The sequence below is a fragment of the Uloborus diversus genome, chromosome 9 (genome assembly GCF_026930045.1).
Source record: "Uloborus diversus isolate 005 chromosome 9, Udiv.v.3.1, whole genome shotgun sequence".
Lineage (NCBI taxonomy): Eukaryota > Metazoa > Arthropoda > Arachnida > Araneae > Uloboridae > Uloborus > Uloborus diversus.
The window spans coordinates 154,787,554-154,815,290 of record NC_072739.1 but is presented as its reverse complement, the minus strand read 5'-3'; the positions used below and the strand labels follow the sequence as shown (position 1 = coordinate 154,815,290).

The 27,737-nt window shown below is 33.4% G+C and overlaps 1 protein-coding gene across 1 annotated transcript; it reads left to right on the top strand.

Moving 5' to 3' along the window:
* LOC129230569 (N-acetylglucosamine-1-phosphodiester alpha-N-acetylglucosaminidase-like) lies at positions 1-26,986 on the top strand (the record flags this gene model as incomplete). The annotated part of the gene is given in 9 exon segments (XM_054864974.1): positions 1-94; positions 3,935-4,068; positions 7,491-7,599; positions 9,674-9,802; positions 11,735-11,985; positions 16,255-16,383; positions 21,123-21,242; positions 23,598-23,667; positions 26,752-26,986. Coding segments are annotated over 9 exon segments (1,271 nt in total), but the record flags the coding sequence as incomplete, so codon positions are not given.
* Positions 26,987-27,737: the final 751 nt, after the last annotated feature.

Genomic DNA, 27,737 nt, shown 5'->3' with positions numbered 1-27,737 from the left:
GTAACATTGTATCTGATGGTCGACCTGTGCATGATTCAAATGGTGTGCAAAATGTGCATTTTGGATTAACAAAAGATGGACAAATCTTCACTGGGTAAAGCTCGCAATTTGTTGTTGTCACCCTGTTGTATGATTTTAACTAGTAATTTGATTTTGTGTTTTAAGTTTTATGTGTATCTCTTATAACTGAAACCCCATTTTGTAGACAATGTGCCTGAAATTTTCTCACTCATATGTAGTTTGAGTCAAAGGTGTCAATGATTTAAATCAGTAATTTTACAAGGGCAAATCAAAAAGTCTTTTTGCCTATTTTTTATTCACCAAAAACAGGTACATACAAATTACGCAGTGGCATGCACATATATTTTGGGGCCCGTTACAAATGACTTTTACGGGCCACAAATTACTTTTGACCCTCCTCCCCATTATTTGCCCCTATATTTCACCAATCATTTTTTAAATATTGGGCCCCCTTCTGGCTCGGGCCTGGGTCAGCAGGTGTCCCTCCCCCCCACCCCCTGCACGCCCCTGATACTATGTGTCTTCCATTATTTCTTCACATAGTCACCACACCAGTTCAGACACTTGTCCCATCGCATCACTAAATTAGAGATCCCCCTGTGATAGAATTCTTCCAGTTGCCTGTGGAAACACTGTCGTGCCACGTTCTTGGCTTCTTCATCACATATGAATATCTGTCCTGCTAAAGACTTCTTCAGTGAACCGAAAACGTGAAAATCACTAAGGGCAAGGTCTGGCCTAAGAGGCGGGTGTTCCAGATTCTCCCAGTGAAATGACAAGAGCTTAGCTACGCTCTGAACTGCCACATGTGGCCTTTCACTGTTGTGGAGAATAGTTTGTTGTCCACATCGCAAATCCCTCTGCGCTTCTTTCTGATGGCCTCCCTCAGACGAGTCAGTATGGAACAATAGCTGTTGGCATTGATGGTTGCACCTCGTGGCATGAAATCCAGCAGGCGTGGTCCACAGCGATCCCAGAAGACCATTTACATCACTTTCCCAACAGACGGCACTGAACAGAATTTTTTTGTCACAGACGAACCTGGATGTTTCCCCACTATGCTTTGTTGCTTCAATTCTGGTGTGAAATGCAGTATCCGCATTTCATCACCAGTAAGAATGATGTCTAGGAAACTTTCCCCCTCTTTGTCATACTGTTGCAGATGATTCAGTGAAGCAATCATTTGCTTGCCTTCAGACATGTCAGCCAACTGTTTAGGCACCCACCGACATGAAACCTTTCGGTATCCTAAGGACCCATGAACGTTGTCATAAGCACTGCCGTATGAAATACCAAGCTCTTGTGAAATGTCTTTGAGGTGCACATACCGATCCGCTTTCATCATTGCATCCATGTAGGAAATGTTGTCGTCAGTCAGCGACGAACGCAGCCTCCTCGAACCCTTATTGTCATGCAAGTCTTCACGACCTTTTTGAAACTCACAACACCACCTTTCAACACTTCTCAAAGAGAGACACTTTTCCCCATACGTGGGGTGCATTTCCCTGTGAGTTGCTATAGGCGTTTGTCCCTTGCTCCATAGAAAATGAATAACAGTTCGCTACTCATAAGCTGTGGATGTCTGAAAAACAGCTGCCATCTGAAATGACTGATAGCAGCGCCACTCATTAGAGCAAAAGGCAGATACAGCTGGTACAGTTCAAGGGATGTTCACTGCTAGGAATGTGTATGTTTGCTTTGTATTCACATCTGTATTTTGGCTAAAAAATGTAGGCACAAAGACTTTGATTTGCTCTTCTAATTGTGATTTAAATCAAATGATTTGTTTTATGCATTTTAAATCAGTGGTTTAATTCATTTTTTAGCTTAAAAAATCTAGAAAACCTCATGAAAAAATATATTTTACTAAGAAATCAAACCCAGTGGCACAACAGCCGATGAAGCCAAGGCCTACTGTGCCCATCTCAGTCTTCCTGACTAAGAGTTCTGGGATGCTAGGCAGATGATCCGGTTAGATGGTCTGACTAATGGGGAACCCCCAGGGTTATGTTCCCGAGCATGCTTGGTATTCACTTTATCGACCCACTGAAGGGATGAACGGCTGAGTCGATCATGCCCAACCCGGAGATAAAATATATATTTTACTATCTATGCTTTTTTCTTTGTACAACTGTTCTTCTTTACTTTGGTTTTGTCCCCAGAACTCATCCTCACTTGATCATTGTAATCTATCAAGTTCTGTCCCCTTACTCAACGTAAAATTTCAAATTTTTAGTTAGTGGACACTTTTAAATTAGTTCCTACATTATCAATACAATTTGAAGTAATTTTCCTGACAAAAATTTTTTTGCAAAAGCTTTAACTTAGAGATTTAACTGCAATATAAATTTTATGCTTCATTTAGGTCTTCACAGTGCTATCATGAGTAAAATCCTTTTTGAAGCATGAAGCTGTGTTTTACCCCTTCAAGGGTGCCAAAAGTTAATCCTGGAAATGGAATTTCCTCTGAACAGAAATATGGGGAAAATATTTACAAAAAAAAAAGAAAAAGAAAATGATAAAATTTTAGTTTTCTAAAAATAAACTTTTTTGCAAGCAAGTATTTAAATTAATCCATATTTTTATATTTGATATGTTACAAAATTTCCTTGTATGTTTGAACCATTTAATCAGTAACAAAATTTAATGAATTAAAAGTACAATGTGCTAAAACGTTCTACCACACTTAGGTTTTTCATTTGACGAAAAGCGTCACTATGCTGTTTTGTTTAGTTTTCTTTGATTTTGATTCATGAATCAATTGATTACTTGATACTTAATAAAATTTATCATCTAAAATTAAAATAAATATGTTAAAAAAGGCTAAAGTATTGAAAGTTTTTTAAAGTACTCATTAACTAATTTTTCTAATGAGTCTCAATTAAACTTGTGAAATAAAACATTCTAGCTTTTAAGATATTAGAAATACTGCACTTAGAATCATTTTATCCTCAGTCTATCAGATCATCCTCATTTTTTAATCTTTGTACATGGCTACCTTGATGAAGATTTTATATACGAAGGATGTTTTAAAGTAAGTATTGTTTTGAAATAAAAAATAACAAGTACAGATAGAGCAAAGAAATTTAATGTACAAAAATGTACCACCCTTAAGCTATTTTTCGACATTGCTCCCATGATTTTCTAAGCATTTTTCATAGCATGGTACAGGTTTTTGTTTTCCTATTCGTAGAAAGTTGCCGCCTGTGTAGTCAACCATGAGGACTCTTACAGGGCTTTAGCTGGGATGTTTTTGAGCGTTCTCCAGACTACCTCGACCTCCCTCGCAGCAACTTTCATTTGCTTTGGCATCTAAAGTCTTTCCTTGGCGGTCGATGGCACAACATCAATGATGAACTCAGAGAACGTTACCTCATGGTTGACCAAACTGGCGGCAACTTTCCACAAATAGGTATACAAAAACCACGCTATAACGAGTTAGTGGAAAATCATGGGAGCAATGTAGAAAAATAGCTTAAGGTTGGTAGAATCTTGTGCAATAAATTTCTTTGCTCTATCCCTTTTTTATTTCAAAACGGTACTTACTTTAAAAACAGCTCTTGTATTTCAAACAAAGCTGCACATAATGTAATCATAAAAAGAACGAAATTGCGCAGTAATGTTAAAAGTAACTCATTATGAGTAACTATGGTAATAACAACCATAAGTTTGACTGGAATAATTGTATAAATTTACTAGTTACAGTTCCAAATATTTTTTACAAGTTCTGTTCACTTGAACTGCATAGTGTACAAAATTGTACCAAAAAACTGAAAACCTTTGAGTGTCAAAGGTAAAGCTCAGGATCCCTTGCTCTTATCATTTATATTGATTCACTGTCATGTAAGATCATAATTTTTCGCTAGTTGTTCTTTGTCATTTGCATTTTATTTTTCTCTACCTCCTTTTATAGTTACTTGTCAAAGGAAATGTATCTTTCTGGGAATTTCCTGCAACTTGTTGGAGGAGTTGTGTGGGTCATTCGTAACGGCACAGGGTTTGTGAATTCCAGTAAAATGCTAGAATGTGAAGATACTGAAGAAACTGGTAAAGGATACTTTTGGTTTAATAATTTTTACTTTTTAATAATCATATCATTTATTATTTTTAACATTTATATATATATTTTTCATTATCTCCTTTGATACCTAAAAAGAAAATATGTTCATTACTAAAAAAAAAGAAAAGAATTGAAGATTGACCAGCGAATGAACATTTAAGTACAATCATGTTTTTAAAAATTCATAGCATCAGTAAAAATCATGAGCACCCATATGGGGGAAGGGGCAAGTAGGGGCTCAAGCCCCCCCCCCCTCCCCCTTCCCCTTAGAAATTAGACTTCCTTGCTTTTAGTACTTTTTTCTTTGAAAAAATGTAAAAACATTTCTTCTCCAGCCATTAATGAGCAAGGTATTAAAAATGTCAAATTTTAATAACACTAATCTGTACTGAAATCGGTTCTATGGGGAAAGTATCCTGCTAAACCATGGGGGAAATATTTGAGCCCCCCCCCCCTTAAAATTTTGCATATGGACGCCCATGGTAAAAATCATAGAATTTGGCAAACAACAATAAAACCATTTTAGATAATTCAGTAAACGCCACTTAATATGATCACGGTTAATGTTATTGTTTGCTTAATGTTATATCAGAATCATGAAGTCCCAGAACACATGTATACTAACACACGTTAAAAAAGTCGGATATTGAAATAAGTCTTAATTTATTGTTATCATTTTTCAATTTTTACCCCTTTTTTGTTCCTCAATCCACAGAAATACAAAGACAAACCCTGACAAAACCTACTTTCTGTGTGGCATTTTGTGGTTTCAAATAGCAATGCAATCGTTTTCTAGAAAAGTACAACTTGAAGTTCGTTGTTAGTAACCTCAGACTCTCCAAGATGTCTTTTGTTTGCACATCCAAAAATTCAGTTGTTGAACATGTTGTTGGTAGGGAGCTCCTCCCTCTAAAAGAGAATTAATGTAGCTTCCAGTTAATCAAGTTCTCTTCTTATCAGTAAAGCATAAAAAATTTTCTTCCTGTCCAGTTACACTAAAAACTTTACTTAAAAAGGTCAAAAATGTTAGTTATGGAGAAAAATGCAGTTTTTGAACTGTCAAGGAAAAAATTGAAATTTTAAAGCGCTTTGACAGTTTAACCATGATGAGTCAAAGAAATGCTGAGCACAGCTAAAAAATTCTCAGCCATTATTTTGTAAATTACAGTAGACCCTCGTTTTACGCGGGGCTTACGTTCCACGGAAATGCCACATAAATTGAGACCTAATACTAGTGTTAAAATACGGGTTAGGTTCCATAAATAAAAAAAATATTTCATTCTAGTGATGACTAATAGTGTAATAAGTTTAATGTGTACTTATATCGACTTTTATGCACAACATGCATAAAGAAAACATAAATTAATTTTGTGTCCTGTTTATAAAGAGGAGCTGGCTATGATAGTCTTTTGGCAGTCATTAAGAATTTTGCTCTGTAATTCTTTGCAGAGCATTAACGCATCCATGATCAATTGCGTCACTTCCATGAAACCAGAAAGATGATTTCTATTGTCTAGGAATGTCTCAAAATTTTCAGTGTGAACTTTTCTGGTTGTGCGTCACCGACGTCAGTATCCTCGTTGGTTTTGGCCTCCTTTGTCACTCCTAAAAGCTCTTCTTTCAGTGAGTTCTGAACTGTGTGAGTTTAATAACTTTACTTCTGGGAAGAACTCTGGAAACAATCACATAAAATATCTCCAATGGCCCAAGCTTGATTATTAGCACGCCAAAATGCAGTTGATTACACGTAATCTGTGATCTTTAGGAGTTTAGATTTTGAAAGAGAGGAAAATTTTTTATCTGTTTGCATTGCCGCATCCGCGTAAAACCAAAACTCATCCGCGTAAAATAAAATAAAGGTGTCAAATCTTAAACCGCGTATAATCAAAACCGTGTAAAATGAACCCATGTAAAACAAGGATCTACTGTACTAAAAAATCTTGATGAGATTCTAAAGAAAGCAAAGCTAAATGAAAGTTAAAACAACAAACAAAACCGTGGTGGAAAAGATGGTTAAGTTGAATTTGTTTTGAAACTAATTTACAAATGTCAGGGAAAAGGATACGCAAGTAAACGGTCTGTTAATGCGGCAAAAAAAGACAATTTTGCTTGAAAAATTAGCAAAAAAGCCTTTGTAACATTAGCTGGATGGTTTAATCAATAGAAAAAACTGCTTTTCCTTTCTGCTAATTTAGTAATTTATAATTTAAAACTGCGTTTTGTTGCCTCATTACTATTTTAATCTGCAGTTTCAAAAATGAATCTTCTTAATTGAAAAAAATCACCATTTGTTGTGTCCCGGATTCTTTTTGGTTATTCTTATCAAACTGTATTGGTTCCAAAGTGATCACATTAAGCGACTCCTGTTTATATGTAATTATCTTTTAAAAAAAACTCAGAAAACAGCGCTAGAAAAATCTTAAATCTTTTCCTTTAAATTTTATTCAGGCATGTATTTTTAGACAAACATGCCCTGGCATGTTTGTCTCAAAATACATGCCTGAATAAAATTTTTACACGCACAGTTTTTTTTATTGTGAATAATAAAAGTACTATTTGAATTTGTCACAAAATTATTAATCCGACAAAAAATTAACAGTTTTATATCTGAATCAAGAATTATTTCAATGTAAAATATCAAAAAAAGTTTAAATAAATTGTATATAATAAGTCATTAAAATATTACCAATACTGAATTAAAAATTATAATAATTACATGCCCAGCCGGGCATGTAAGGGTAAAAGATTCATGCCCGATCGGAATTTTTACATGCCCCTGGCATGTCGGGCAATATAATTTTCACACCCTGTTGGGAAAGCTTTTATGACTCGATATCAAGCTGTTTTGGGGGTTGAAATGAAAAGAATGCTCCGACCCTGTGAACAAGCATTCCCAACCAGTGGACAAATGCAGTATTTTCTAGCCTTTGGCTTTCTGGAAATGTGTAGAAGCAAATCACTACTATCATTTCATTTCAGAAAAATGTTTTACAACCTTATTTTTTCAAAAAAGTTAGGATTGAAATGATGATATATAATAAAACTGATAATATAATTGTGTTAATTTACTGGTACGTCTAGCATACATGTTTCTGACAATACAGTACCTTTATGATGCCGAGTTGTAAAACGAGATTTTTTATAAATGGCTCACCTTTTCAATGCTAAACAATAAGTTTTACAGTTGAAAAACATGTACTCTATTTTGCCTTTTAGATGTAATTCTTTGGCAAATGAAACTTTAAGAGTACTTCCTGTATTATTTCAAAGTTTTTAAATGTATAATTAGTATTTACTATAAATAAGTACCAGATTGTTCAATTTTTTCAGGATTTGTTTAAATACTAATAATTAAAAATATTATTTTGTTTTATGAAACTCTTACTTCATCTTCTCTCTTTAATTACAGGTCCCATGGATCGCTTTGTAAATGTACGCTCTGCCAGATCCGTAGTTGGACATGATAGTGAAGGAAATGTTGTCTTTGTTCAAGTAGATGGAAAAACAGATATTGATGGGTAAGTTCTTCAAAACAAGTTTTTCCACTAGAATGGGATAATTTAATAAGATCATAACGTGTGAATTTATTTCTACGCATTAATTTGTTATGCAACTTCAATTTAAAATTCGCAACTTTTAACATGTTAGCTGACACTTCAGCCAAGGCGCCTATATGCAAAATTGAAGGAGGTGGGCTCAGATATTTTCCCCATAGTTTAGCAGGATATTTTCCCCATGGAAATTGATTTTAGTGCAGATTAGAGTTATTAAAATTTGACGTTTTTAATAACTTATTCATTAACGGCTGGAGAAGAAGTGCTTTTACATTTATACAAAAAAAAGTACTAAAAGCAAAGAAGTTTAATTTCTAAGGTGGAGGGCTTGAGCCCCCACTTGCCCCCCCCCCCCCCCCATATGGGCGCCCTTGACCTCAGCCACTCGTAACTGGACACTACTAAACTTATCTTTGTGTCCAAGGATTCCTTCAGTGTCTGAGAGTTCAAAATGTGATATGAAAGGCAAAATTACAACTATATAAATAAAACAGAGAATATATATGTATGTATGTATATTCCCTATACGAATCCACAGTTTGAGTCGGATCTCGACCAAATTTGTTTGGGAGATACTTGGGCACCCAAGAAGGAACGTAAGGGGTGTTTTGAACACCAAAAAATAACTAAACCATTGAATTTTAATTTTAAGTCCCGAAATGACGTTTTTCTATAATATGAGGGTTAAAAAATGCTCGAAAAACTAGAATAAATTATCTATAGAAACCCTGATTTTTCTGCATCAGATAAAATTTGTTCTGATGTTCCAAGGTAGTTAGAACGTGAATTATAACTGTTTTTAACTAGTCTTGCTCTAAAATATTTGTGAGCCTTCAATTAGAAATTCATTGTTGATCACGGTCATTGTTGAACGATACTTTTATCAAAATTTGTTAACAATGAAGAAAGTCATTAAAAAAGATCTGTTTTGCCATTTTTTTCTCGAATATGAACAAATAAAACTTTGACTTTTGTTTTGAGGCTTTTTCTGTAATCGGAAGATTTAAAATGTTTCCTTTTCGGTTATTTTTCCACAATCTGTCGGGAAATTTTACAGATTTTTGTTGTTCATTCCTGATTGTTGAACACGCGTCACTTGATCTAACTTTCATTTTCAAGGTAGACCGTGCAAACTGGGTGATGCAGTTAGTTGTTAACAATTTCAGGATTGTATCATTATAGTATCTAAACATTGCTTTTCATAAACTTATGGATTTTGTTTATGCAAAAAAAAAACTGTATTCCATCAATATGTTCATACCATGCATGTAGCCTTACCAGGATTTCTTTCTAAATGAATGGCTGACAACTAATGTGTCTGAAGTTATAGGAGTATGAAGGAGCCTTACTTTGGGCTGTCTGATTTTAATTTATCTTCTGGGTATTACTGACATACAGTGTGATCTTAACAGCAGTATTAAAAACTATGATAAATTAAATAGTATTTAAAAAAAAATTGAAAAAAATTTGACTTTTAAAATTACTGATTAGAAAATAATGCAAATTACAACAAAATAAGTTTTTTATACTTTTTGTTTTTATAGGTATCGCACAAACTTCCTTTTTCTCTTGATAATTTGTGCATTTTCAATTTCGTATCAAGCAAATCTGGAGAAAGAGAAAGTCCCAACTTCCTCCATATTGATTTATATATTGAAACTCTTAGCTGGATGATTCCACTGGTAGCTGACATTTTTAAAGAAAAACAACAAGTACTTTGTAACATTCAACACAAAATATACCTTGTACAGCTGAACCATTCACTGCATTATTGTATTTTTTATCTAAATTTAATTGTGTGATTGAATTTCCAAAATACATTTTGGATATTTTTTTTAATTGTGGAAAACATGGCAACTGATTGACCTGCTATTTTCTTTATTGTCAACTTATTAGACTTATTTGATACTTATTCCTTTAATGCTATAAAGTTGAACTTATCAACTTAATGCTATTTTTAGCATTATCGCAAAATTTCAACTTGAAAATGAGCTCAAAGCTTTGATTCTGCCTCTTAAATACAATGTTTATTTTGCAGTATTAATCTCTTTGAAATGGAAGCTCTTTTGAAAGAATTTGGTGTAATAAATGGTATCAACCTTGATGGTGGTGGGTCATCTACTTTAGTTATCAATGGAACCACTTCAAATTATCCGTATGATTCATGGTATGTTAATTTTTTTTCTATTGCTAATGTATAAAACTAGGGGGCTCTGCCCCCTGCTTTTTTCGCTCCCCAACCCCCTGTTGCCACATGCAGTAGCCAGTGGTGCATATATTAATTGATCTACAAATACAAGTACAAAAGTGACAACCAGCAACAGGCTCTGGACGCAGCTAGACTGGTCCTAGTCAATTTACAATCCCCAGTGAAGATCAATGACCCTCTCAAAACTATCTACGCCCTTGCTCATTACCACCTTTTCCGGTAAGCTGTTCCAAAGTTCCACTACCCTGCTATAATAATAATTTTTCCTAACATCCATTTTAGCCTGAGATTTAAATAGCTTAAAACAATGACCCCTTGTCCTGTTTTCAGTGCTAAACTTCAGCCCCGTAACATCTTTCATTTTAATAAATTTAAACAACTGAATCATGTCCCCTCGGTCTCTTCTTTGCTCAAGACTGTACATTTTTAGCCTTCTAAGCCTGGAATCATAGTCTAAGTGAGAAAGTCCATTTATTAGCCTTGTAGCCCGCCTTTGAACCCTTTCCAATACATTAATATCTTTCTTAAGGTAAGGAGACCAAAACTGAACAGCATACTCCAAATGAGGTCTTACCAAACTTCTCCAAAATTATTCATCAACCAATTTTATTCATTTAATTATTCCTTTATTGTTTCATTATCTTCACATTTATTCATTCAACCTTTTATTTACTGATTCTTTTGATCAAAAATATGTTTTATAATGGAATAGAAAATATTTCATAAGAAATGTATTTTATTTTTCTGCTGAAATTTTCCGATTTTGGAGCGGCCACTAATGATGGATCAAATTTGAGGTTCGGGAAAAAATGGATAAAAAATTGACCAATTTAAAATTCTGGAATTTTTAGAAAATGGGACGTTAAGGAAGAGTGGGGCTCAAGAAAAAGTAGTTTCAAGACAGGTAATTTGATTGTGGACCCACAGTTTAAAAATATACTTCACTGTGGCCACTACTAGTGCATATTAAACCTTGAAGTGGCCACTACTGAAGCATTGGCCACTACTGGTGTGTTCACCTTACATTTTAAATATTTTTGTATTTGTAAACAAATGAAGTACTGTAGAATCTCCCTTAAGGGACACCTCCGAATAAGGGACACCTCTATTTAAGGTACATTTTTTCTGATCCCAGTCCCTTTGAATAGGGTTTTCCATGTATTTGCCTCTAATTAAGGGATACTCTATTTAAGGAACAGTCACAAAGAAAAAATAATTTGAAGAATTATGTACAAGTGCATAAGAAAGAGTGAATTTACTGGAATTCAAGCTTCAATTTTCCTCTAAAAATTAATTGAGGAGAGTTTAACATTAACATATGTTAAAGAAACAAGTTTATATTGTAAAAGAAAGAAGTATATATTGTATTGCATGATTTTCCCACCGGGATATTTATTTAAGTAGGCTCAGGGTCAAAGGAGAAGGCACAGAAACTGACTAGCTTTTTATATAAAATTGAAATGTGAACACTAATTGTAATTCACAATGTCTTGCATTGTAAATTACATAACATGAAGAAAATTCATGCAATGAATTACTTCCAAATAATTGTTTTATGCTGCAAAACTTTGGACTTAACAAATTTTTGACTTATATATAATCATAATTAATGAAATTATAAAAACTTTTTAAAAAGTCAATAAGTGTTAATTTTATTTAATTGTGTATGAAAAAATGATAAGTATTTAGTCTTAAGTGTTAATAGCCTAAGTTCATAAAAAAATTATACTGAATTAACATGCTTGGTACATAAACTAAAATACCTCCAAAGAAGGAACACCTCTATTTAAGGGACATAATGTCTGGTCCCATTAGTGTCCCTTTTTGAGAGGTTCTACTGTATTTTTAAATTTAGTTTGCCTCAAAATTATCTGTGATCTTTTACTCTAGCCCTAGTAATGCTTTCTCTTGTGATCGAGAAGTTAGTACTGTTCTATGTGTTCATTCTCCATACTGTGACCCTAAAGATTGCAGCAACCATGGCAAGTGCTTGAATGGACAATGTTTGTGTGAAAACAACTGGCTTGCTCCAAAATGTGATCGCTTGTTCTGCGGAAAACATAATTGCTCAAACAATGGCCTTTGCTTGCCCAGTGGCTGTATCTGCAGACCCGGGTACTTTGGAGAGAATTGTGAAAGTGGTAAGTTGGATCTTTTGTGTAGTTATAAGCAGCGGCGGGGATTGGGTCTTATGAAGGGGGGGGGGGGGGGAACCATAGGACTTTTAGTAGCAGCAAAAAAAAAGAGATTTTTAAAAAGTATGTAATTTTGTTTGAGATAGTTTAAGTGGTAATTGAGGTAAATCTAACAACTTAACTCACATTTTGCTGAAGATTTCGATGAATTATGAACACAATGACGTTCCCCGAAGAAACACTTAGACATAAATTAGACTTACATTATTAACCCTGAAGTGTTTTGAGGTGTCACAAACACTTGGTAATATTTTCATTGAACATTTATGGCTTGTTTCAGTAAAACAATTGATTTTCCAAAATCAATCTTGACCTCGCAGCAAGTGATTTCCATCTGTTTGGACCTTTAAAGAAACACTTGGAGGTCCAGCATGGAAGAAATCATCATCAAGAATGTGAAACCATACTAAGAAGGTTTTCTGACACGCAGCTTCGGTTCTGAACCGCTGACTTCTCAAGTGTTTCTTTCAAGATTCAAAAAGATGGAAGTCACTTGGTGTGAGGTTTAAACTCTAAGGAGGGCCGTTCAATACCTCCCAATGCATAAACCTTATCATACTTCTTGTTTCATTGGTGGCACATGTTTTTGTCAACGCAGTCTTCTTGTAGCTGACATTTTGTTCCGCTAGTGGACACCCAGCTGCATCCACCGGTACCATTTGAAGGCTCTGATCATCTTGGTTATCTTCAATATGTTTTTTATTCATGCTGTCAGCCCCACTTAATTGAATGTCGTCGGTTCCAAGAAATTTTATTCCATTAAGCAAGAAAATTTTCTTTACCTTTCTAAATTGACAACATTTGTCTTAAAGCGTAATTTTAATAAATCAATAGCTATGTAAAGGAAATAATAAATGTTACTCACAAAAATGTTTTGAAATGAGTAAAATAAGCAACAAAAGAGATTAATGATTATTATGTATATTACAAGTACATATGAAAATTAGAAAAAGTAACTTACAACTTGAGAATGAAATCGTTGATTTGGCACCTTTTTTCGGTAAATACTTTTTTGAAAAATTCCATAATAGTGGATTGCTTGTTCAAGGTCTTTTGGGAATAAATTTCTGACTCTCTTTTCCCTCCTCTTTATCTACCGTGTTTTCCATTTAATATTGATCAATTTATTCTTGTCTAAAATGTGTATATTTCTTTGTGTTATTCAATTTAATTATTACCTGCATTCTATATTGTTTTTTTTTTCTTTTTGTCTCTGTGTGTGTGTGTTTCTGATGGCAAAGAGAAAAGAAATTTGTCAGAATTTTGGTAAACTATTACTTTATGTTTTTATGTAAAAAATTGTTCTCTTTTAATTTATTTCCAATTTATTCAAAATTTTTCTAAACAAAAATGTTTGTGCAAAGGCTGAAAAATATTATTCAATTCACCTGGGAAGTTATTCAATTAAGCAGGGTTCTTTAACATTGCATCTATGGGAAAATACTTGGTTTCTTGAGGTTTTATTTGTAAAAGCTGGGCATTCGTTTATCCATTACCTGATTAAGCGGAACTGACAGTATAGTGAATCAGCACACGTGTTAGAGCTCTTTTTACCTTACTTTTTGAAATCCCTATGTGTGTATTATATATATATATATATATATATATATATATATATATATATATATATATATATATATATATATATATATATATATAATAATAAAAAGTGAAAAATATTGAAAAGACCCTTCTGTAACGGTGTTAATTATTGAACTCCTTCGAAATGGCTCAACCGATTTTCATGAAATTTTTAATGTGTATTTGTTAGGTATGCGAATGGGACATCTAATATATAAAAAGCTCTTGTCACGGTGTTAGTTATTGAACTCCTCCGAAATGACTCAACCGATTTTCATGAAATTTTTTATGTGTATATGTTAGGTATGAGAATAGTACATAAAGTATATTTCTTATTGCTAGGTAATCAGGGTGTCTCTATCCAGATTTTTTTTTTTTTTTTTTTTGAAAATCATCGTTAAAAATATCATTTAACCATTGTTGAAAATCATTGTAAAAACCATGGTTGAAAATCATTGAAAAAACCATTGTTGAAAATCATTGTAAAAATTATTGTTGAAAATTATTGTAAAAGCCTTGCTTAAATTAATTACAAACATTTCATTTATAGACAAACCGAAGATGGCGACAAAATTTTTTTAAATCTAATACTATATAAAAATCTCATGTCACAGTGTTTGTGTTTGAACTCCTCCCAAACGGCTTGACCGATTTTTGAATTTTTTTAGGTATGATAATAGGTAGTAAAATATATTTCATACTGCTAGGTAGTTAGGGTGTTCCTATTTGAAATTTGTTTGACTACCAAATGTCAAAATGACCTCTGGTAAAACAATGAAAACCCTCAGTGATTTAAAATTTTTATCTATTGTTAACAAACCTATACCTCTATTTGTTAACAAAACGAATGTTTGTAATTAATTTAAGCAAGGCTTTTACTATGATTTTAAATTTCAATCTTTTTTTTTTTTTTAAATTCACAATTGAAACATAGGAGAGTGTGGGGTTGGAGGGTAAAAATTTGCAGATGAGAAATAATTATTTTTTTAAAAAAAAGGTCAATATAAGAAAAAGGGGGAAAAAACTGGATAAAGACTGCCCCTGGCATTTTCGTCAAGACAAATAGGATTTTTTTTTAATGCACCTCAGCTGGAACAAACAAATCTTTTCTCATTTTGCTAATTCTCGAGCATCTTTTGGCATTGCAGCAACTTTATTGTATGGCGTTAGAACTATTCATTCCTCATTTAACCTGGCATGACACTTAATATTCAAAACCAGACGTAGTGTTCGACAGGAGAAAAAAATCGTCCATGGCCACAGTACTAAAAGAATACAAAATTATCACCTGAGATGAATGCACTATAGCACAAAAACATTCTTTTGAAGAACACTGAACGATATAAAAAACAGCGACAAAATATTTGGCGGCACTCTTACTCCTTTCAGGTGATTTCAGACAAATACTTCCCTTCATTCCACGTTCAACATACCATGACCAGATCAAGGTTTGCTAGGTCACTATATCATAACGTGGAAAAGTTCTGCTAAGAATAAACATGTGTGTCCAAATGCTACAAGATCTATAAGTTGCTGCCTATGAAAATACAGGATGCATAAAAATTGCCCACTAATTTCTGCACTATTGTTGATTCTCAAAATGCTCTCATTGACTGCATATTTCCCAATGTACGCACACAATACATAAATTAGGAGTGGCTGGCAGATGAACCATTTTAACAGCAAAAAATGTGGACCTCAAAGATTTAAACTTAAAAATACAGCAGTCATTGCCTGGCGACTTGGTACCACACAACTTGATTGATACAGTTTACGATGCTAACAAAACTGTAAATTATACAATAGAGTTTTTGAACTCACTGAATTCATCAAGTACGTTCCACCACTTTCTACGACTAATAAATTGGATCTCCAGTTATTTTACCTCGAAATTTGAGCCTACCATGGCTCTGCAGTGGCACCCAGTTGGTCACTTGATGAAAAACGTTATCGAAGCCACCATTTTGAATGATTAATTCCGAGCCAAAAATGTTTTGTGACCACGAATTCCAATGATTCCCACAAACGTGCCAATTGAAACGCCTTCATGAAGTTGGCATTTGCAATGACAATTAATAAGTCACAAGTATAAACGATGTGTGTGCTTGCAACCCATATTTGGACACACCCTGTTTTTCACATGGACAATTGCATGTTCTTGCGTGAACAAACCACCCAACTTATTTGTGTTAGCTGAAGACTGGCTGAAAAAAAAATATCGTTCACTCAATTTATTCTCGAAATGAATATTGATTTTCTTTATTCCATTGTTATAATTAAGGATAAAAAATATGTCACTTTTTTCTCACTACGTTTAACTTTTGAGAGATCAAACAATGAATTTGTTCATTATGTTAATAAAATACATTATATCGAGAAAATGAATGATTGGTGTTCTTTGTTTTTATAGGCTATCATCTTCTTCTACAACACTTCATTCCTCTTTCCGTAATAGATCCCATTCCCACTCACTTGCAATACCTTTGTTATTTTTTAATTAACAACCAAAATATTTACTAGAAATAATTTATGTGGCAGAGCAAGGTTTGCCAAGTCAGCTAGAATATATATTTATGTTCATGAATAAATGAAAACCTACAAAACATATCATAAAGTGCTATTGAATGTTTTCAGTGTGTCCTGAAGGAAAATATGGTAGTCAGTGTGCTCAGCAATGTGAATGTATGAATGCCCGTGGCTGTGATTTTATTTCTGGGTCCTGCCATTGCAAACCTGGCTTCATGGGTAAATCGTGTGAGCATCGTGAGTTCCAACTTTAATTTTCACTTAATACCCAATAGTGAGAAATGTTAAATGTAGTTTTTGTCTAATATTTTTCTGTGGAGATATTTATCATTTGAAAAAACATACTTAAATTAATATTAAATGATCCAAATTAATTTTTACTGTGGCTTATAAAGGGTGTTTTTTTTTAGAGGTATAGTACTTTAAGTTGGGAACACTGTTTGATCTGTGGGCCATTTTGATAGTTGTCACTTGTTTTGTGTTTAATTTGGTTTGCCATTTCATCATGAATAGACAACAGGACAGTGCAACACTCCACACAGCGCGTGTCACAATTGATTTATTGAAAGAAACGTTCGGTGAACGAATAATTTCGCTTAATGGACCCGGGAATTGGCCTGCAAGATCATAAGATTTGACTATGCTGGACTATTTTTTGCCACAAATTGGACTTCCCGATTAGACGTTCTCCAAGACAGCAGAAGTGGCCATATACCAGAAATCACATTTAAATAAAAATGGCAAAGAATCATCTTTCGAATAAAGCCAAATTCATGGCGATTTATATCATTTAACAGTGTTTTATTTGAATTTAAAGTTCTATACCTCTAAAAAAATACCCTTTATATGCATTTATTTTACTGAAGTGTTTAAAATTAAAGATCTACACGATTTAATATTTAAAATGACATGTAATTTTCTCATAACTTTTGAACTGTCTTAAAGAATATTAAGTATAATTGTGCTTTGAAAAATAAATTGCTTCTTGTGTGCTAATTAGGATATATTTTTAGCTTATCATAAAAAATATGCTTTCGTCAACAGGTAACTTTGGCCTTTGCGGGTAACATTGCTCCAAAAAACAAAAATTGATTGTCTGTACTGCATTAGATATAGGTGACTGATCATCACTTCTTCTTTGCAAGGGACTGATAGGGGAAAGCATTAGCTTTACCTAATAATTCAGGTAGCGGTACTGATTGACTTGTGGTTTATTGCGTCAATGTTACCCACAAAGGCCAAAGTTACCCCCAGTTGACTATACTTATTTAATTATTTCATATTATAAAGCTACTCTTACACATTTAACCATAGATAAATAAAAATTATGCTTTAAGAGTTTTTTAATAACTGATACAATACTCAATTTCTTGCTTTTCACTTCTTATGTTAAAAAACATGTATATGTGGAGATTTAGGCACTTATGTAATGTATATAGAACATTTTAGCTATAAATACATTTGTATATCAACAGTTAATGCATCCAAAAGATTTTCTTTGTTTAACCGCATGTTAAACATTTATTGTATAATTTCTAATGCAAACAAAAAAAAATACATAGTTAAAAAAACATAACTTTCCATGTTTTTCATTGCAAAATCATCAATGAAATGTTATGTCATAGGTTATAATTCTATTTTACTTCACGCTTCATTGATATTGACAGTAGACAGTTTTATATATTTTTCCCCTTTTTTTAAATGTGTTACTTTATACCATTTTAGATCCCAGCCAAGGTAATTAGTATTTATGTGACAAAACTGTTTAATTTTGCTAAATATACTGACGGTATTAGAGATGAAAATGACCACACTGGAAGTGGAGTCCTTGTTACAGCCCCGCATCAAGAAGTTTTGCCCCCCCCCCCCACCCACCTTGTGCAAAAACTCTGTAGGGACCCTCCCCAGAGGCAAGCAGTGTATATTTGTATCATTAATAAATCTTAGTGCTAGGTTTTTTTTTTTTTTTTTTTTTCAATTTCTTGCAGCGTTAGCTCCCTTCCTCCCCTGCTTTGTTAAATCCCGTACTGAGAAAATTTACTCCAAATGGAGTAATCTTAATTATAGTTTTGTCTTTTACTCAGAAATGATTGCCATCGATATAGCTTTAAAATGTGTCTTTTGAACACCCTCTTTTTTAGGAGATTTGGTTCCTCATGGATAGTCAGAATGTGATTTAGTACATAGAAACCTTGAGGAATATTGGTTTTGAAAATCTTAAGGCTTCGTCCAAAACTGCCCTAATGTCCTATTGAACCTTTGCCTTTCCGGGAAATTTTCTCTAGAAGTAACACCTCCTGGAAACAATGCCATCTCATCCTTAGTATCGTGTCCCTGACCCTGGTGGTGCTGTGGACTTAGAAGGTGTCATTTAAGGCCAGGCAACCTAGTCTCAGTTGGCTTCTGGTCCATATAGATCTCATAAGATTCTACTGTGTTATTAAGGTTTCCTTGAGTTGTACCAAGTGCAATGAAAGCATGCTCACACACCGCTCTGTTGTGTTGCCTTGTTGCATGAAGACATACTGGATAGATCATTGAACTAAAGGAAAGGCAGAATGACTGCTGAAGGAGAAACGCGGTCCAATTCCTCCCATTCCTTCTCACTGTTTGACAGGAGCGACGAACAGCATGACAATTTGCTGATGATGTAAAAGTTATGGGGATCGCAGAAGATGAATAACAAGTAAAAGAGCTTCAAAAGGATTTAGATCATATTACTAAGTGGACATACAAATGGAGTGTGGCAGTTAATGTAGGGAAAAATCAAGTGCTGAACTTAGGTCATGGAAATAAGTGTACGAGTTACCGTTTACAGGGTTCAGTCATCAGTCAGGCAGAAAACGTTATTGATCTGGGTACTTTACTAAATCAGGATTTCAAGTTTAGTCAACAGTGCAGCATTGCAAGTAACAAAGCCAACAGAATGCTTGGGTTCATCAATAGATCTATTTCAAATAAATCTAAGAAGGTTCTTCTGACGTTACATAGGAGTTTAGTAAGACCTCATTTGGAGTATGTTGTTCAGTTTTGGTCTCCTTATCTCAGGAAAGATGTTTTTGTATTGGAAAGGGTTCAAAGAAGGGTTATTAGACTATCAAGGGGACTTTCAGATTTAGACTATGATAACAGACTTAATAGGCTTAATATGTATAACCATAGTAAGAAAAAATATAAAGTATCTGCGCACTCAACTCAAAACTATCTACAAGTATTTAAAAATTTATACAGTGGGTACGTAAAATTTTCAGCAATGCAATGCTTATTGTGCTTTCAATCATGTATCCATGAAAGCAAGAAAATAATTTCATTAATTTATCTACATATTTTCAAGATAACCATTGTTTAATATTGATATTAATTTAAAAATTTTGAGCGAAATACATATTTGCAGCAAATGTATCTGCACAGCGGCAAAGGTATCCGCGCACGGCGTGCGTGTGTGCGGTGATTAATGATTCAATTAATGATTCAATTAAATGATTCAATTAATGATTATTCAATTTCAATTAATGATTCAATTGCATTAATGATTCAATTGTTTAAATTTATCAAAATGGAAGATGTTAACAGGTTAAATTTTCTCACGGAAAGCAAGACAAGGGGTCATTGTTTTAAGCTATTGAAATCTCAGGTTAACCTCGTAATTAGGAAAAATTACTTCTTTAGTATAGCCGTGGGCACTTGGAACAGCTTACCAGAAGAGGTGGTTATCAGCAAGGAGGGTGGATAGCTTTAAGAGGGCCATTGATCTTCATTGGGGACTTTAAACTGACTAGGACCAGCCTAGCTGGGCCCAGAGCCTGTTGCTGGTCGTTACATTTGTGTTTGTATAAAGTCATTCTGTTGAAAGAATCAAACCTTTTTATCGACTTCAGTATGGTCGACACTATGTTTTGCCGTCTTGGTAGCTGTCAACTGCTTGGGACCAGTTTCAAAATTCGAACACATCTTTAACTCTTTAACTCATTGGGATAGGCAGTAGTCATTCCACATTCTCTTTAGTGCAATGGGATAGACCTGATCTGGTGTTGGGGGAATTGAGGATAAATTAGCTCATGGACCTGAACTGATTTCAGATCAGTGAGAATTAGCAAGAAGAAGATTTTTGCTAACTAATATAATAATTAAAACTAATGCAGACCTAAATTTTCACTTGAAAGTTTAATTCCTTTAGCTGCCTCTGCATTGTACAGTAGAAGACCGTTATAACGCACACCTTGGGACCTCAGCTTTTGCGTTATATAGATCATTTCAAATTTTGAAACTAACATTCAGAATATATCTATATATTAGCACTTCAGAATGAGTTTTATCTGAAATGAATGTTAAAGCACAAATACTACAATTAGTTATTCCCAAATAAATGTGTTTTACAATCAAAAGAAAGTGCATTATCCTGCACTTCTGCTAGCTTCATGGTTTGCATAACAGCTGCATTTTCAAGAGCCATCTGGTATTTTCTGTTTATTATGATTACTAATTCTAAATTTAAAAGCTTTGAATTAAGATGGAAAGATGAAAAACTTTCAAAATTTAATTTGCCTAACAATTTTTATTTTTGCAAAGCAAAACAGAGGGATTTTTTAAGCTTCAAAACCTATTGTTTACTTTTGAAAAGTTGTGCAGTTTATAGAGAATTGCGTTATATAGGTCGGCGTTATAATGGTCTTCTACTGTATTCATGTTTGGGATGTTTTAATGCATTTTCCTCAAGTATCTACTTAATGCTGCTTTGTTGATTTGGTACTTGATAACTTCTTTCCACTGCTGATGAGCTTACTCAAAGCTATTTGTGTTTTTTAGTTTTAAGAACTCTTGTTGTCTAGCTTTTTTTTTTTTTTTTGGTTTTGTTATTTAATTTTTCATTTCTTTTTACCATTGTATTGAATTTGATTACCTCAAATAAAATGAATAACATGGAATGACATTTTTCATTTTGTTGGCATTTTTGAATATAAGCATTTGCTTTACAGCTTGTCCTGAGGGTTTTTTTGGTGAAAACTGCCATTTTAAATGCCAGTGTGATAATTCTTGCTTCTGTGATCCTTTATCTGGTAGTTGTGCTTTGTCCAAGAATTCAACATTATACCATAGTGAGTATTTTCCCCCTTTTTTTTTGTTTATTTCTGAGCAACTTTGATGCATCATTTCTTTAATTAAAATGAAAAAAAAAAAGCATTTGTTTTGGAAAGTGCTTCAAATTTTTATATTAAAATTGTAATTGCTAACAATGTGAATAAAAAAACATCTTGAATTTACCAAGCACAGCAAGCAATACCTGATGTTAAAACAAGGAATAGTAAATTCTGATGCAATGACTTTTTTTTCATAGATGTAACTAAAGTAGACACAGTGAAGCTGCTCAGGAGCATCCACCTCCTGTTCAGTAAAAAATTTGGTCATTAAGAGAGGTGGCTACTCAAAAGAAGTCGAAGTGTTTACATTGGATTGCTTGAAAAACAATCTAGAACTTTAAAACAAAATTCTACTATTATTAGTAAATTTTAAAAAGTTTATGCTTTTTATTTGCTAAATTTGTATTAGGAATGGTAACATATTTTCAAAAGAAAAATATTGTAACTCATTTTAAAATATGATGAAATTTACAATTATTTCTTTTTTACCTTCCCAACTCTCAATTTTTTCCAACGATACCCTTTTTATTTATTTTTTTGAGCAATCACGATTGCTTATTGCTTTCATTTGACTGTTTTTGGCGTCCTCTATCATTTTATTTTCCAACCGCCACCCTCCGCACCATCACCATTCGACCGGCTCCTCACGATGCTGCTCCTATAGCGAAAGCCGTCTCCAGGTTGCATCCATGTCCTACACACAAGCGCATACATACACAACTACACACACACGCATACATACACACACACACATACACGCACATACACCTACACACACATACACCTACATGCACATACACCTACACACATACACAAACACATTCACACACGCATACATACAGACACCTACACAAACACACACACAAACACATACACACACTCATACACATACACACACTCATACACATACACACACACGCATACATATTGACTCCTACACATGCATACAGACACCTATACACCACTACCAACACATTCATGCCTGCACACAGACACAAACACATATGCCTACACACACAGACACATTCCCCCCACACACAAACACTCATACACACAACTACCCACACACTCATACCTGCATGCAGACACAAAAACACATGCCTACATACACATACCCCCTACGCACAAGCACACATATCCCCCCCCACACACACACAGACAAACACACATACCTACATACACTCCTGATTGCGAAAAACATAATTTGAATTCAAGATGTCAAAATTCAAATTTATTTTTAATTTTTTTTTTTTTTTTAATTTTATTATGAAGCAAGAGTATTTATTGTAGCATCTTGCATGCTCTTGTGTTTTTGTTGATGTATATTTACTAATTTATTTACAGTAAACTCCCAATTATCCGCGGGTCCTTTCACATTTTTTTTTTTTTGTGAAACTTATGATTGTGTTGTTGTTTGCTTTTAGATTTTACATATATTTTTTTTATTCAATGTTAAAAAGATGCAATGTAGCAATGCTTTTAGTTATAATTTAAATGCATTGCGAGTGTCACAGGGCTTCCGCTACGGTTGCATTTTTCACAGGATGCAAAAACACTATCTCAGTTGCGGAAACAAAGCTATGCATTTTTGCTTTTTTGCTGAAATAAAAAATTCATTTAAAAAAAAGAAAAAATGTATGATCCTAGAGAGAGGAAGGATGCATGGCCATAATCAACTTAATCCTTTTAAATCTTAGCTAAGATGATTAAACAACTATTAAGTTCAATAAGACTTTGTCTTATCCGGCATTATGTCCCCCAATAACTGCTTTATTAGGAGGAGGGACTGCAACATTCTAAAGACCAATCATGTTGTTTTCTTTTTTATTTTGCGTAAAAAAAAATATCTGCGGTACTTATTTCTTCAAAGATGTCACAGATAAAATATGAGTTTTATTTTCAACTGAAGACGAAACACACTGAGGCATTAATAAATATATGAGCATGCGTAACATTTTAGCATTTTGCTAAAATTTTTCCCTCAATTTTAGCTTTTATGCTAATGAACTTTTGAACCCAGCTTTAACCCTGGAGTGTCATGAATATTTTTTATCTATTGAATACACTAAGTGTCGTTTTTTACCTATTATTCAGATTATCCGCGGTTTTTGCTTATCCGTGGTTACCGTGTCACCCTATTCCGCAGATAATAGGAAGTTTACTGTATTTTTTATGTAGTTTTTGTCTTTCTCAATTCTATACAATTTTGTAATTACGAAAGTATCTTAAGCTAGTTTTGCTCACCTAGTAGTTTTAATTGGTTTATTCAAAAAGACTACAGTTTTTTGTATTCTTTCTTTTCTTTTAATGTAGCTGCTGAATGTTTCGCAGAAAATATTATCAAGGAACAAAAACTTGTGAAAGATAATCCTGAAGAAAGACGGTAATACATGTTCACTCTCTGTATGATAGTGTCTGTTGCTATTCCTCTTTACCACTTACCTTGAAATATTTCTTGACTTTCCTTCAATTGATCTGGAAACAAGTCGGATGGGGAAGTCGGACCTCCATACATCGAAGTAGCAAAATGCCGGAAAAAAATTCGATATATAGAAACAATCTCATTTTGTCATAAAAAAATCCTAAAACATTAAAATTAAAACTAATTTACGTGCATGAAACCCAATTTCTAATTTAAACGAACATCAGATTAAATGAAATTTAATAATTAAAAATTTAACAGAAATTTCATTTTTGCGCCTTCATACACCTTCATTTTTCGGCAACTCAACTTGAACCGTTGCACATTAGGGGATTTTCGTTTTGACAATGTAATCAAGAGAAAAGTAAAAAATCAATCTACTTAACTTGAATGATTTTTACTGAAGCTAGAAATACTAGGAATGATAATCAACAAACAAAAGGGATAACTTGAAACTGATTTTACAGTGTTACTGGCTGCAACTAAGATTTGAAATAAACTTGTGTGTATTTAAGAACTCCGGAACGGAACAACGACTCTATCTACACACCCCTGAACCCCAAATTCCTTATAAGTTTCGTAGCAACCTTTAGTGGTTATAATTTTCTCCGTTATTCTTCATTTTTCATGAGACAAATAGTAAGTGGTAAAAAACCTACAAATGTCTCAAAAATTTTTTCGATATATAGAGATTTTTTCAATATATAGAAACAATTTTTCTATGTAATGAACTTATAAATTTGCTGGGATTTCAATGTATAGAAAATTTTGATATGTTGAAGCTCGATATATGGAGGTTCGACTGTAGTAATATCAATCTTAGCTAAGATGATTAAACAACTATTAAGTTCAATAAGACTTTGTCTTATCCGGCATTATGTCCCCCAATAACTCCTTTCTTAGGAGGAGGGACTGCAACATTCTAAAGATCAATCATGTTGTTTTCTTTTTTATCTTGCGTAAAAAAAAAAATCTGCGGTACTTATTTCTTCAAAGATGTCACAGATAAAATATGAGTTTTATTTTCAACTGAAGACGAAACACACTGAGGCATTAATAAATATATGAGCATGCGTAACATTTTAGCATTTTGCTAAAATTTTTCCCTCAATTTTAGCTTTTATGCTAATGAACTTTTGAACCCAGCTTTAACCCTGGAGTGTCATGAATATTTTTTATCTATTGAATGAACATATAAATTTGCTGGGATTTCGATGTATAGAAAATTTTGATATGTTGAAGCTCGATATATGGAGGTTCGACTGTAGTAATATCCATTTGTCTTTCTTCTACAATTGAACTTAATTCAAAATAAGTAATTGTGGTTTCATTTCATTAAATTGAATCGGTTTTGAAAAGTGATATCTTTCTATACTAATTTTAAAACACAATTACAAAAAATGACTAATTGTTGAAACCGTCAAAATTAAATAAATAGAATAAAGAAGTCTGTAAAAAGAAAGAAAAAAAAGTCGCAAAAATTCATTTTTAAACTTTAAGTGGGAAAAGAAGTAGCTACTTTGTTCACCAAAGCTGATAATTTCTTCAAACTCCAAAAAGTTTCTTAAAAATTATAATGTTTAAAAGATATGATCATTCTTGTATAATTTTATTTGAGTAAAATTAAAGAGAGTTTTAATGATACAGATCTGTACTTGATTTCTTATTTCTTAGCATAACCTATGTTAAGTAAACTTTGAGAAGTCTTTTAGCTTGTATTAGAATGTCACCCTTGAAGTTTTCTCTGTGGTCTGTCCATTACTTATTTAACACAATTGAAATACGTAAATTATTCATTCTTAGTACTTTTGGTGCTTCTGTGGCTTTGTAGTATATAAGTTTCAAACATATTTATACAGTGGAACCCTGATATTATGCTGCCCCTTTTATACCTTTTCTTGCTTCCAAAGTCATTTTCTTACGGTCCCTGAAAATTGCCATAATAATAAAGTTAAAATATTCCAGGTTTTACGCTAACATTTTTCAGAAATTCTGCTGAATACGTTTTTCTACAAACAGATCAAAATCATTTTTCATCTAAAGACTCAAGAACTTTTTATCTTTTCTAAAATTTCTTTTTTTCTAAGATGATTTGTTTTATATCCGTTTAAATCTACTCTGGCAGTATTTTTTTCTGTCTTATTGTCTTTTGTCAGTGAGAGAGGTCTAATTGTCCAATCATGTGCCTTTGGTTCAATGTTTCTTCGTGCCAATTCAGTATCAGAGCTACTGGCACTCTTCTTGTTGAAAGTCTTTCAGAAGTTGATGATGCATGAATCCAAACAATTCAAAGCATGCAATCTCCAAAACAATTTTTATTTCCAAGTTTCAGCCGAAAAGCAAATTTGCAGAAAATTCTCGGTGGAACCTGCTGTAAATGAAATTGTATCTAACAACAAAAAATAAGTAGAGACTACACATTTGTTCCTTTAGTTCAATGGTTAAGTGTCAATTTTTAAACAATATGCTCAGACTTTTTACCCCACCCCCAATTTTACATTTTTTATTACTAGTACTATTATTTTATTAAATACTAGTGGTACCCACACGGCTTTGCCCGTAATAGAAAAATTAAAAGGTCTTTTGGTTCGCCTGTATATTTACAAATAATGTATGGTGATTTTTCTCGCCAATTGGCTTGTACCCTTGTTACGGTTCCATGTTATGATAATTTCGCAATGTACTCGTCCATCTTATGATATTTTTGTTCTTAAAATTGGAATAGAAAAAGAACTGCATAGAATTTCCGAAAAATCGCTTCGAGGTGCGCACCCCCATGCTACAAACTAACTTTGTGCCAAATTTCATGAAAATCGGCCGAACAGTCTAGGCGCTATGCGCGTCACAGAGATCCAGACATCCATACATCCTCCGGACAGAGAGACTTTCAGCTTTATTATTAGTAAAGAGTATTAAGTAGTTAAACTGTTCAAAAACATAAATGACTTCAAAAAGAATAATTTAATTCCAGAATTGAATCATTTTATTGCTGTAGATGTAGATGTATGTGTCTGATTTTGTTTCCTGTTATGTTTTTTTATCTAGAAAATGGTACACAACTCTTCTTATTCTTGGAGTCATAACTACTGTATGTATAACTTCATTCCTAGTCATTATTTTTTGTTCCTGTTCGTGTTACTGCCGTAATGAACAGCTGTTGTGCAGTCGGAGATCTAGACGAAGTCTGCGCAGATATCCACTTGAAGTTCCAAGTGGAGAGCTGTCTGATTCATTTTCTGACAGCGAGTATCAGCCCATGAAGAGCTTTAATAATAAATGAACTTTCTTTTTTGTGTTCATCAAGTAACATTATGAATGTTTTACCATTAATTGCAACCATTAAGCATTAGGTATGATATTCCAAACAAATGCATAGTAATTGTCAGTAAAATATGCGTGAAAAATGATCAAGATATCCTGTTTAACCCTTAACAGAGGAGGTGCGGTCTCACAGACCGCCCAAAATTTCATCCGATCACCCCTATTTCATTTTCAGTCCGATTGAATGATTTTTTCAAAATAGCTTTTTGTTTTGTGACCTTGAACACACCCCTTGCTTATCAGTACCTTTAGGCGAGTGCATCAGGTTTAAATTTCATTGCATTCTTTAGAAGTGGTGTGTGAGACTGCACCTCCCCTTCAATGTTACTACTTTGGGCAGTAGTAGACATTAGGCTCTTAACGTTAGAGCCGCCGATATAGGTTCATTTATCTTATCCGCAATATGCGGAAGAGATGCAAAATATTCTAGATCACGCTGAGAGTTGTTTGAAATGTTCACAAACGTTACGCAGTGATGTTTTAGGAACAATAAAGGCTGAATTATTCCTCAAAATACGACGCGAAATACTAATAGTTAAAGGGCTGTCAAAATTTTCCCTTAGCTTGATATAATCAATTTTCTGGTACTAAAATGTTCTGTATATATTAAGCAACTAAAATGAAATCATTAATAAATAACATATTCAACTTTATTACTAGTAGTGTGTTATTTACTGCAGCATATGATTTTCTCGAAAAAAACTTAAGAC